General features: G+C 34.1%; 2 protein-coding genes across 2 annotated transcripts in view; one reads left to right on the plus strand and one right to left on the minus strand.

Moving 5' to 3' along the window:
- The window catches only part of LOC117103383 (E3 ubiquitin-protein ligase UBR4-like), a 57204-nt gene extending 46486 nt beyond the window's left edge, over positions 1-10718 (plus strand). The window contains exons 70-87 of the mRNA XM_033243925.1: positions 726-879; positions 1411-1454; positions 1956-2036; positions 2230-2317; positions 2610-2691; positions 2920-3196; positions 3488-3678; positions 4150-4222; positions 4572-4901; positions 5248-5337; positions 5649-5771; positions 6093-6226; positions 6555-6680; positions 7075-7269; positions 7760-7984; positions 8590-8776; positions 9422-9488; positions 9868-10718. Of these exons, the coding sequence (XP_033099816.1) occupies positions 726-879; positions 1411-1454; positions 1956-2036; positions 2230-2317; positions 2610-2691; positions 2920-3196; positions 3488-3678; positions 4150-4222; positions 4572-4901; positions 5248-5337; positions 5649-5771; positions 6093-6226; positions 6555-6680; positions 7075-7269; positions 7760-7984; positions 8590-8776; positions 9422-9488; positions 9868-9929 (2529 nt within the window). The 3' untranslated portion in view covers positions 9930-10718. The remainder of the gene's footprint in view (positions 1-725; positions 880-1410; positions 1455-1955; positions 2037-2229; positions 2318-2609; positions 2692-2919; positions 3197-3487; positions 3679-4149; positions 4223-4571; positions 4902-5247; positions 5338-5648; positions 5772-6092; positions 6227-6554; positions 6681-7074; positions 7270-7759; positions 7985-8589; positions 8777-9421; positions 9489-9867) is intronic.
- Positions 10719-10998: 280 nt separating this feature from the next.
- LOC117103385 (monocarboxylate transporter 4-like) overlaps positions 10999-13212 on the minus strand; it is a 5763-nt gene continuing 3549 nt past the window's right edge. Inside the window, exon 5 of the mRNA XM_033243926.1 lies at positions 10999-11153. Coding sequence (XP_033099817.1) covers positions 10999-11153 — 155 coding nt within the window. The remainder of the gene's footprint in view (positions 11154-13212) is intronic.

Below are 13212 nucleotides of genomic sequence, written 5' to 3' on the forward strand. Positions count from 1 at the left end.
AATATAAAAATTTCCTTTTTGACATAATCAAATTCTCCACATTATAAGCTTTGAAATGATGGGTCATTTACTGGAATCAACTTACTAATACAATACTGCCACATTTTTCTCCAGCTGAAATACAAGGAGAGCAGCGATAAGATTTGAATTATGAATTATAAACTGAGGGCCTAGAGATCTCCCAGGTTCACAGCATACACAGTGGCTATCACCAGTTTAGACTACTGAGCTAAGCTGCTCTCGCGTTCTATCACAGGCTAAAACTGCTCAGTACATTATGCCTCTCCCACTCATAATGATAATAAAGTTTGGTTGGTTAATCATGGACTGAATCTTCTCAGCAAACTTATACCACTACCACTTATCATAATAACAAATTTTGATTGGTTGAACATTAACTAAATCTTATCAGTATGTTTTTAGAATATGTCTGCTCATTTCCATAATACATTTTTGACTGTTTGATTTAGGGACTGAATCCGAGACTAGAGCATTCATGGCACTCTGTGTTGAGACAGTGAAGAAGTATGAAGTGCAGGACCTGCGAACACCTGTCTTCATTTTTGAGAGACTCTGCAACATAATCTTCCCTGTAAGAATTTCATAAAAATTATGTTTGTTTTATGTAATTGTATCATCAAGTATAATAAATACTCAGTATCTTAATTGTTTTTCTTTTATTGTTGTCATTGTTATTATTCATATTGTTTTTACTTGGCCCTTAGGAGGACAATGACATCGGTGAATTCTTCATGACGTTAGAGAAGGAACCACAACAAGAGGACTACCTCCAAGGTCGTATGCAGGGCAATCCTTACAGCTCCAATGAGGCAGACCTAGGCCCACTTATGAGAGATGTCAAGAACAAGATATGCAGAGGTAACCTCTCATTTCTTTTATAGTAGTGGATCTACTGTTAGAAATACACCAAAATGTTATTAAATGTTAGCCTCATGCTGTTTTATTCGTCTTCATATGATAGAAAGTATGTGTGTCTGGTTGTGAAGTTTTCATTTCATTTATTTTATCCAAAAAACATTAAAATAGGCAAACATAAGATAACCGAGAGCAAAAAACAACACTCATCTGGCCGGACAGGATTGCCAAAATTAAACTGAATCACTGTCTAGTGGCTCTTCGATGCCAATGAGAACATGAATTAAATTAACATAAAATATTCAAGTAAAATAAGCCAATCAATAAAATTTAAATTTAAAAATATATATGTACAAAATCATCGGTGAAATCGTTCAAAATACAATATACTGTTGTGATGCATCACAATCAGTCACATGGAGTAGATCTTTGCATACTCCATTCCAAAATGTTCAGTATTTATGTAGATCACAGCTCATAATGTCAGCCTTAACATTTTTTATGAATCATAAATCATCATGCTTCATTTTTCAGATTGTGAATTAGTGGCGCTTTTAGAAGATGACACTGGAATGGAGGTAAATATTATCAAATACTAGAATAATAGATTGTTATTGTAGGTGAGGTGGAGATGGCTGGGTTGTATGCAACTGTTGTATGCAAAATAGTTGCTAACAAACGCATACATACTGTACACACACACCATGTCATTGTACACTAGTACAATGACATGGCCCTGAGCATCTTACATTAGATGGATATGTGCACTATATAAAACTACACTATTATTATTATTATTAGTGCTGTACATATTCAGAACTTTCATTCACAATCTAGTCCAATACGGACCTTAAAAATGTGCACTATAATACTTTTATTTGAATTCTATGGCCACACTTTCTGAATTTGATTATTTCTATAATTATGTTTCAGTTATGGAGGATTACCATATTTTTATTCGAATAACTGTAAAAAGTTATCCTAAATTTTCTATCTTCAAGTCCTGTGGAAAATAAGTTTGAATATAATATTTACTTTGGGTATTAACACATTTTAATTGTCCTTGATTTGTCCCCTAGCTACTTGTAAACAACAAGATCATTAGCCTAGACTTGCCTGTCAAAGAAGTGTACAAACGGATATGGTGTCATGACAACGAGGTAGGCTTGTCATTTTTTTAATTGAATTTCTTACATTCCATACATAAATGTTGTGGTTACATTCGTGTGAGCCATGAGGACTTTGTACCATTAATTTGCATAATGCTACTATGGTTTTTTTTCAGGGTGAGCCAATGAGAATTGTGTACTACTGTATTAATATGTATTAGATGCTACTATGGTTATTTTTCAGGGTGAACCAATGAGGATTGTGTACCGTATGAGGGGTCTGCTTGGAGATGCTACAGAGGAGTTTATAGAAACACTAGACAGCAGTAAAGGTACATCCACTCGTATCTATCAAATAATATACTTAATTTATTGACGTAGTAATCAATTTGTTTCTGCATTATTATTTATTGGTTTTAATGCAACAAAAAGTTTTTAAATGTGTATAGAAAATGTATTAACATGTTACTTTATGTAAATATGTTATTAGATTTTAAATGTATACAAAATATTCACTGAAATCACATCATTTCACTATGTGAAATTACAATGTGTCATACTAAGCCAAACAAATTCTTGACAAACAAATTTTATCAAATATGACTATGTCTGTTTTTTGTGCAGATGAAGAAGCCGATGATGAAGAAATCTACAAGATGGCTAATGTGATGCATGAGTGTGAAGGGTTAGAGGTCATTCTCTCGAGGTAAGTCAAACCACTGTCTGTAGTATTAAATATATTTTTAATTTTATGTTTTTAGAATACTGTATATTCTTTTGATTATGTTTTATTGGTTTAGAATTAATTGGTGTTGTTCCTAGCTACAGTTTTTAGCCTGGTTTTTTTTTAAGTAGTTTGCTTCATTTGTTAGGCTTGCCTGGTAGCCCTGACCAGTGTAAAATTTTTACTCCTACACTTTTTTTTTATTTCTAGACTGGCATCTCTGACCGATCTGGTCCGTGGCCGACAGCTTCTCACAGTGATGTTGAAGCTCTTCAACTACTGTATCAAGGTAAAAGCCAACCGACAAAAGCTCATCCAGCCTAGGCTACAATCCATTAACATCATGCTAGCCATACTGAATCGTGTGCTGTTTGCAGAGCAGAGGAACAGCGGCTCCGGCGGTGGAGCGGTGATTGCCGAGCAAGTGCTAGCAATCATGGAGATTGTACTGCAGGAGGCTAACAATGAACCCCTACAAGAGGCCAAGGTAATTGTGATTACTTGTTGGATATTGGTCTTATTTTATTCTTACCTTATTTTAACTTATCTTAAAAATAATGGAAAATTTTCATATTATTGGGAGGAGACAATTTTTCATCAGAAAGGTACAACTCGCAATATAAAACGTTACTGAACATGAAACGTTACTGAACACAAGACTAAATAGTTTTATTTATGTCATTCATCATCTATAAAGAATTTATTTTTGTTAAATTTCAAATGAGACTCATCAATGAAGTAATATCATTTATGCTTTAAATTGCACCGTGTTTCTCAGGAGTCTGTAAACCTGACATGTGATAAGGCGCAGTTGGTGGCGCTACTGGACCGAGTCAACAGTTCATTTGTGCGTTCCAATGCAAACGTGCTTCAAGGTCTGATGCGCATCATTCCGTTCTTATCGTTCGGGGACAACGACAAGATGGCAACTCTCATCAATCACTTCAAACCATACTTGAACTTTGAAAAGTAAGCTCACATTCAGTTTTCTGAGACAGAATATTCTTAGGCCCTAAGACTATCAAATTTTGTTTGACAAAAACATGTGACATACCTAAATATGGTCATGATGACATCACATCATGGCCATATATAGGCACATCATTACTTTATATGAGCATACAAGGGTGTTTGTCAAAGAAAATTTGATAATGTGGACAGTGCTTTACATTTAACTAAACTTGACAATAATAAATCTGCTAAATTGTCAACAGAATTTCTTGCTAGTGGATTACAAATGACCTTTGAATCTGTTGACCGGTGAATAGAATATGTATGTACATCTCGTACACCATACCTTGTGGCAATCAATATATTTTAAAAACCCAACAAATCTAAAGAATGATGAGGAAAAATAAAATGGGGACAGTGCTTTCAAATAATTGTTTGTTGTTGACAGAGGGCAGCATATTAAGATTTAGTTTCTTTTTGTATGCTTAGGTTTGATGAAGAGCAGGCCCAAGATCATGTTGTACATCTCCAAAGCTTCTGTGTAATTGCTGCAGGAATTGAGGTAAGCTGTAGACCTGCTTAAAATATCTGGCCTAGCAGCTACAAGCAATTTATTCTCTCAACTAGATTGAACTTTTAGTGCTCTGGTGCTCAATTCACTTGTGTCCTTAGGCTAATGCTTTTTTCTTTTAATCAGTGTGTCTGAGAGATGCTCTGTTGTAGCCAATCCGGGCATAAACATGCTATCTTTTTTAACTGCAGCTAGTTTATGCAGTACAATCAATGAACTGTTTTCGTCTGTTGGTTGCTCAGTATCTTTATGGGTGTTTTTAAATTTACATTTACATTTTCCACATGAAGCTTCCTTTAAATCGAATAATTTCTGTTCACTTTTTTTTTATGATGATTAGAGCAATAACAGTGGCAACAACCTAAAAGATCTAATAATCGAACAAGGAATCGTGAAAAGCGCCACTGATTACATCATCAACAAAATGCCAGAGGCCAGCAACACAGATTCTGCTGCCTGGAAGGAGTTTCTCGCAAGACCTTCTTTGCCTTACGTGCTGCGTCTGCTGGCCGGGCTCAGTACAGGGCATACTAGGACACAGGAGTTGGTTGGTGCTGAGTGTATCCCAGGCATGCACCGTATGGAACAGATGTCAAGCGAGGAGGGAATAGGAACACTGTCAGAGAATCTAATGGAAGCTCTGAAAAAGAATCCCAATGTTGCTAAGAAGGTAATGTTTTATTTGAAGCTTTGCACAGTGAAGTAGCAATACTAATACTAATTGTAGAAATAATAATAAAAATGAACATACTGCATTTGGTACACCACCTAAATCACTTTAAAAAGATCTGTTTTTGTTGAAAGTGTTTCTTCAATACTATTCTCTAAGTGTTTTTTTAACATCATCAATGATTCATTGTGCATAAAAACAAAACAATTACATTTTATAATTTGTCAGATATATGATATTAATATAATAATGCAGTATTTGAAATCTTATTCTGAGGCACAGGACTGTATTGTTCAATGCTCAACATGGATGACAAAAACAATACTGTTCTTTTTTTGTCTGATAGATTGAGGAAGTTAGGGCCCAGACGAAGGCAGAGAAGAAGCGACTAGCCATGGCGATGCGTATGAAACAGCTTGGAGCTCTAGGCATGTCTGTAAGTAATTCAATTTAAAGAATCATAGATCTAGATATAACAATTAATACTTATATAATTTTTGTTAAAAATGTTTTCCCCTGTGCTTAAAACTGTAGTTTCTTTGTCAATTTTTTTAGAAATAATTGATTGCAAAATGTTACAGTGGTACTATACCTTATTTTCATAATGTTCAGTTCACTACGGTAAAATATGTCATATAATATTCATTTTATATTATTTAAATTTTATGATTAAATATGAATAAAACATCATTTCTGTTGTCTTTATATTCTTCTGATGATTTATAATTGCTCCTACTATTGTTGTAGACAAATGAGCGTGGACAGGTGACTGCGAAGAGCCTGCTAACAAAGCAGATGGAAGAACTTGTAGAAGAGACAGGCCTAACATGCTGTATATGTCGTGAAGGCTATAAATACCAACCAAATAAAGTAAGTACTACAACTGCCATGATACTTTGAATGAATCATTTATTGTTTGCATAACATTCAAACAATAATTCCATCCTAGAATCATATTTGGATTAGTTGTGGTAAATCATTTTTTTTTTGGGGTCCTCATTATCATCAAGTTCAACTCTCATTAAAATCATCAGCCAAAAAAATCATCAAATATTGATCATCATTAAAAAAAATCATCAGCATAAAAAATCATCAAATATTGATCATCATTAAAAACATCATCAATAAAGATATATTCAAAATTACAATGGTTTTATTTTTTGTAAACTTTTTTGTTTTTTTCAATTCAAGGTGTTAGTAATCTATACCTTTACAAAGCGGGTCCCAGTTGAGGAATTTGAGAATAAACCACGCAAGACACAGGGATACAGCACAGTGTCACACTTTAACATCATTCACTATGACTGCCACATGTCCGCAGTAAGGTAAGCTCAAGTTATAAACCTGCCAACCACTGATCAATATTAAATACAATTAGTATAATTATATTATATATTATATTTTTATTATATTATATTATTACTATTAGTCTTACTTTTATTAGTTTCAGTAAAATTAATAATATTGGTAGTATAGTATAATTGTTATTTTTGCTGTAACTATTGTTTTTACTGCTGATGCTAAAACTTTTAGTTATGTGTCTGTTTATTCATATGCAGCATGCTTTGATTAAATTTGTATTATCGCAAGATTTTTAGCATTCGTGATAATGCGATGTCTGAAAATATACAGTTTCATGTTTGCCTCACACAGACTGGCGCGTGCTAGAGAGGAGTGGGAAAGTGCAGCCCTGCAGAATGCCAACACCAAGTGCAATGGACTACTACCCCTATGGGGCCCTAATGTACCGGAATCAGCTTTTGCCAACTGCCTAGCCAGGTACAATATATGTGATATCAAACAATTTTAATTATTTTTTTGGGGCATGTCAATTTCATCCATTGATGATATCATAAGTGAAAATATGATTTGAAGAATACATGCTCTTAAAATAGTATTATGCTTATATTGGTTAAATTTGAATGAGTCTCAATGGTGATGAGGGTGATAAAAATGTTATAGTCAATAGATATGACACTTGCAAAGCAAAGAATGGAGCATTGAATTTTCTTAAATTTAGAAAGGAAAGTAACATGGGTTTTTTTGAACATCTTAAGTTAAATTATTTATTAAATATTAAATTATTTTTCATTATTACAATGAGGAAATGCTATTTGTTCTGTTTTTATGAACAGACATATATCAAGTTATTATCTGTATCTTTTATCCTTAGGCATAATACATATCTACAAGAATGCACTGGACATCGTGAACCAACCCAGCATGGCACACTACATGACCTGAAGCTTCTAATGTTGCGCTTTGCCCGCGAGAAATCATTTAGCGATGACAGTGGAGGAGGAGGCCGTCAGAGCAACGTCCATCTGGTACCGTACATGATTCACATGGCGTTGTATGTCATCAATACGTAAGTATCACTCATGCATTATCTGTTCCTGCACTTGTCTATTTATCTTGTCATTTATATATTCATATTTTACATTGCCTTGTTATAATCTTTACTATTCAGTTTCAATTGAAGCTAGAGCTGAACTGTTGCTTTGTAATTAAGGTGCTTGTCTTTCAACCCCAGGGTCCTGGGTTCAATTCCTGTCAGTGTTACAGCACTGTTTGTCATGACCAAAATAAATCCATTCCCTCATCCTCATAATGAGACTTTATGTAGAGCATCATTATATTATGTGTTTGTCTTTTGTAAATGATTGCCTCTAATCAAATAAGGCACAAGTTTAAAAATATTAAACGTTTTATAGAATCATTATATATTTTACAGATGCTGGTCTATGCAGATTTTCCTAATGGTTGACAAATGGATTTGATAAATAATACCTTCTTTTCATTATTAACCAAATTAATAATTGTGAGAAATAATGATTTTTTTTTATTATTTACCAAAGGACCAGATCTGGGACTCGTGAATCGAAAAATCTGAGTACCTTCTTAAAACAAGGAAAGGAGAAGTGGGTGGAGTCAAGCTATGAGGTGGATGGACCCCACTACTTCACACTGTTGGCATCCATGATCCTCTCACAGGTGGAATGGAAGGCAGAGCGTGTAACCTGCTTACGTCGTCTCATCATCACTGGACAGGCACGTCTAGTTTCTCCTGGAGGTTGCAAAACGTAATTTTATTTTTTCAATTTATACTTGCATACCACTATTTAAATAGGTACCAGTAAACCTTGACACTCTCATGATATATATTATTCATGTTTAGATAATTCATCCTTCTAGTTATAAATGCCAGCGTTGGGTTTTATTGGAGTTTTATTTTGAGTCGATTGCCTGGCTCCTCGAATAACCCTCATATTGACAGTTAAGGACAATGTTTCTATCCGTATGTGTCTGCTGTGTGCTGTAGTTAAGTTGGGAGGCGCTGCGCAGCGGCTGCCCAGGCCAAATTTCCGATTTCCTATAAGAATGAGGACAAAAAAGAATGTAAAAAAAAAAAAAAACTGAGCTTCCCATCCTGATATTTGATGAGCTGGAAGCTGCATTGATTTACAACAGTTAATTAGGAGTACTTCATGATTGTTATTATATGCTCTTAAAGCTAAAACTAAGGAACAACAGTTTACATAACCGTCATCATTGGTTTATCTGTTATCTGCTTGTCGTTAAAAGACAATTGAACTGCTTTCATTCATAACCACATATAATATGCTTACAAGTCACAAAGCAATGGATTAAGGCTTACCACCAATCTTTATGTTTTTTTTAATTTTAGAATCTCTGACAAAGCGGTAAAGGACTTCTCTGTGTATAAGTCTTACATAATGTACTGGGCCCTGATCAACTGCTTCTATACAATCCTCTTTAAGAAGGTCACCATCTCGTCTGGAGACAACTGGTCATCATCTGTGGCTGATTACATTCGTAACAATGATGAAACTGTTCTAAAGGCAGCTGATAGGGTAAATATGTATACTTATAAATATTTTCCTTTCAGATATCAGATCAATATGTGATTTGCCAATATATTTGCATGATAATTTCATATTACCAAAAGAAAACCCACCCCCCCCCAAATGGGGAAAAATAGGATTTTCACCTATCATTAAAGGCCTTCATAGGCTGCCAATAAGTGAACGTTTAAATTCCAAAATGATTCTTCTCACTGATAAATGCTTACATGCTACATATTTCTTTGTTCATCCATCTCACAACAAATACCTTTACGTTCCTCAAGGCAGTCAAACGGTTTCAGGTTATCTGTTGCTAGAATGTTGTATGTCCGAACTAGCAAACATTCTTTTTCTTTTGCCACACCGAAAAATTTCTTCCACCGAAACTTAGATTAATTTCTATACTGATGCATTCTTATAATATTTTTAAGCGCCAGTGGCAAATAATATTTGTAACAGGCACCATACAAATACTCCAATTTATTTATTTATAATTATTTATGGGCATATCACATTATTTTTCACATAAACTTTTATAGTGTAGCCAGAGCTTTATTCAAATCATAATTGTCTTCAATGTACACTTGTTCTGCCCTAAACATTCTAACCTATTTATTTTTCACAAATTTATATGCTTTGTCTGCTTTCTTACAGTTGCTATCCACTTATGAGGATGACCTTCTACCTTGTGAGTCATTCGCTGAATTCTGTGAGGTTAATGGTGAGTTGAAAGTTTACTGGATAATATTTTGTTAACCTAATATGTTATCGTACGGATTACTCATTATTTCCTTAAAAGCTTGTTTAAAATATCAGCTGATTTGGGTGGGAACCAAATCAAGGGTTAGTGGCCTGGTATCATCGTGGAATGATGTGAACATGTAGCTACTATAAACACAATGATGTTAAGCTTGTGCTATTGGCGTGGGTTGGATTTTGTACCAAATTATCAGCGGGTAATGCAATGATAATACAAAAGGAATTTGCTTTAAACAGTTAAATTAAATTTTTATTTAAGTTCCTCTTCTATATTTTGTCACATTCTTCATTTACAAAACATTTGTCAGCTCCTAATAATTTTTCCAATAATTTTTTTACAGGTTTGCTAGGTGATATCTCCAACCCAGATGCATTTATCCTGGAAACCTTAAAATCACTTTAAATCAACTTAAGTTGTTTTGCTGTTAAAATTAATACACTAAAGGTCTAAAACCAATTACTGTAGTATGTTGTGGTGTAATACACCTGTAGTCTATCGAAATAAAAAATAAATAAATAAAACTATTATGGGAAGCTTATTGCAGCCTGTTTAATTATTACCGAATAACAGAAAAAATTAATTAACAGTTTTCCCATCACATTGTCTAAATTAAATTTCATGTAAGATGAAATGTTTTCTAACATGAATGTCATAAACTTACTTTATATCCAATTATTTTAATTCTAGTGTTTTAAATTCTGATAGAAAATTGAAAAAAATATTTGAACTGTGTGAAGAATAATGTTCTCTTTCTCCTGTTTCTGACTTCCATATTAGTTGGTTGAGACGACATATTATACAACATGCAGTTATTGTTGAATAGCTTCATACATGAATATATAAAGTTAACCCATTTTTAAATTTAGCATTGTCAACCAAGAAGCTTGATTATAGAGATAATGTATTTCGTTTTGTTTTAGGAATTGTGATAACTTTCATTTTGAATAAGTAAAAGTAACCATATAGTCTGCTGTTCATTCATCTTGTTATATTACTGGCATAAAAAAAAGCCTTAAATATCAAATAATAAATCAGTAAATACTTGTGAGCCACAAGCCCGAATTTAAACATTTCAAGTAGCGCATTATGTGCACAGTATAGACGTATGTGACGTCATAAGTCCCATCTATGTTTAGTCTCTATCTTTCCTATCTTGCATGAAATCTTCAATAAAATCTATCCATTAAAAAGGTGTTTTCTTTGTTGTCATTTGTGTTTAAACTGTAACTTCTCCCATGCCTATATAGGCTTTTTTATCTCTATCGTAAAAACCTCATAAAAGTTTCAACAATGCGACAGACGAAATAGTGTCAGTTCATTTATTTTAATCTATGATTCATAATACAAGAAAACAATGTTCGGCAAAATCATTTCAGTTTATAATTACGAAATCTTAATTTTAAATGTCAAAATAATAATTGACATGCTTCATAATTTGTCCAAGAGCTCAAACTGCATTTGATGCAGTTGCTTATGATGATAAATCGCTTTCTGCTTGCTTGCATTTGGTGTTGATTTTCCCAGTAATTATTGGATAAATGACCAGACACAGACCAGACACAATGAATGCAATGCCACCTACACCAAACACAACGCCGTAGTTTCCGGAAATATCATATAAAGCACCTAGTGGTAGATAAAAGAAATGGGAAGTATGAAATATCACACGATGATCAGAAAAGATATTTTGCATATCATTATTATAAGTTGTGGTGATGTAATGATGATGATGATGATGAAATTGTGATGAAACCAGGGACGTAGCCAAGATTTTGAAAGGGGGGAGCCATTATGCGAATTACGTATGACCCCGGCGGGGTCAAGGGGGCGAATCCCCCTGTGAAGTAGCACACTCTGAACGTTCTTAGGACTGTTTGAGAGGATAAAGTGAATATAATAAATCAACAGTGGCAGATCCAGGAATTCGAAAGAGAGGTGAACCTGGGAGGGACTTTCACAGACCGAGGAACCACCAACCTCAACCCCACCAAGGTTGGGGCTGAGGTAACAAAAAATTATGATTAGGGCATCTTTAGATGACCGGAAATTATACTCTCGCACTTCAATTTGAATATATTTTTCCTTTTTTTTCCTTAAAAAAATGAAGGGGGGTGCCTTGAATCCACCTCTGCTCAAAACATTCTTTATCCAGAATAGTCATAATCATGAAAAACCAGATCACATCCTAAAAACAAACAGCAGTCACTAACACATACATCAGGAGCCGACTCGATTGAGTTTAATGTCATACCCAGGGAAGGGCACAGATCTGTTTTGAAAGGTGGAGGAGGAGGGAATTTTGTAAGCCGACACCCACCCCAGCCCCACAATGGTTGGAGCTGAGGTGAGAAAATTTGAGGAAATAGTACCTCTAGATGGCCAGAAATGACACTTTTAGTAAAATTCATCATCATCACATCACCATTAGTCAAAATGAAGCGCCAAAAGAAATTCTCATGATATTTTATCAGGGATTTTTGACAACCATAGAGATCTTATTAATGTGTGTGTATACACCATAGAAAACATTGTCTTTGAGTATGTACTTTACATAGGCCTACTTCAAAAACGTGATTTCATAACCACCTCAGCCCCACCATGGCTGGGGCTGAGGTGAGAAAATTTGAGGAAATAGTACCTCTCGAGATGGCCGGAAATGACATTTTTATATAATAAAATTCATCATCATCACATTACCATTATAGTCAAAATGAAACGCCAAAAAATTTCTCATGATCTTTTATCAGGAATCTACTTAATATCCAGGACAACTTAGGCCTAATTATAGCTTACTACGCTTTAACTATATATACTATAGTATTATCAACAAATCACAACTTTTTTTTCGCATTTAGCACAATTTTCTTCACTTTTTATTGCTATTAATATTATTATCAATTATTACTATCGTCATTATCATCATTGTTATTATTACTAGTAGAAGTAGTATTATTAAACAAACATGATCTTTTATCAGGGTTTTTTGACAACCATAGAGATCTTATTCTTATTAATTTGTGTGTGATATACCATAGGAAAAAAAAAACATAGAAAAAAAGGTTAAAAACATTGTCTGTGAGTATGCACTTTACATAGGGCTACTTCAAAAACGTGATTTCACAACCACCTCAGCCCCACCATGGCTGGGGCTGATGTGAGAAATTTTGAGGAAATAGTACCTCTCGAAATGGCCGGAAATGACACTTTTATATAGTAAAATTCATTATCATTACCATTATAGTCAAAGTGAAACGCCAACAAATTTCTCATGCTCTTTTATCAGGGATCTACTTAATATCCAGGACAACTTAGGCCTAATTATAGCTTACTAAGCTTTAACTATAATAAAGTCGGATCAACGAATCAAAACTTTCTTTTTTTGTCTTTAGCACGATTTTCTTCACTTTTTAATGTTGGTAATATTACTATCTATTATCATTATCACCATCGCCATCATCGTCATCATTATAAAAGCTTGCAAAATAATAAAAACCAAATTGAACCTTACAATTGTAGGCCTATCACATTTCTGTATCTTGAAAAGACCTGGCATGGGATTTATCGATTTAAGATGATCCCAGGAAAGAATTTGTATTGGCTAGCAAGAACAAGCTTTAAAATTATAACACTGTGTACAAAGGTAGGTGCGGCTCCCCCTCCCCTCCCTGGATACATCCCTGGGACA

Source organism: Anneissia japonica, unplaced genomic scaffold (genome assembly GCF_011630105.1).
Source record: "Anneissia japonica isolate Jap-2015-1 unplaced genomic scaffold, ASM1163010v1 scaffold288257_len99150_cov156, whole genome shotgun sequence".
NCBI classification, from domain to species: Eukaryota; Metazoa; Echinodermata; class Crinoidea; order Comatulida; family Comatulidae; genus Anneissia; species Anneissia japonica.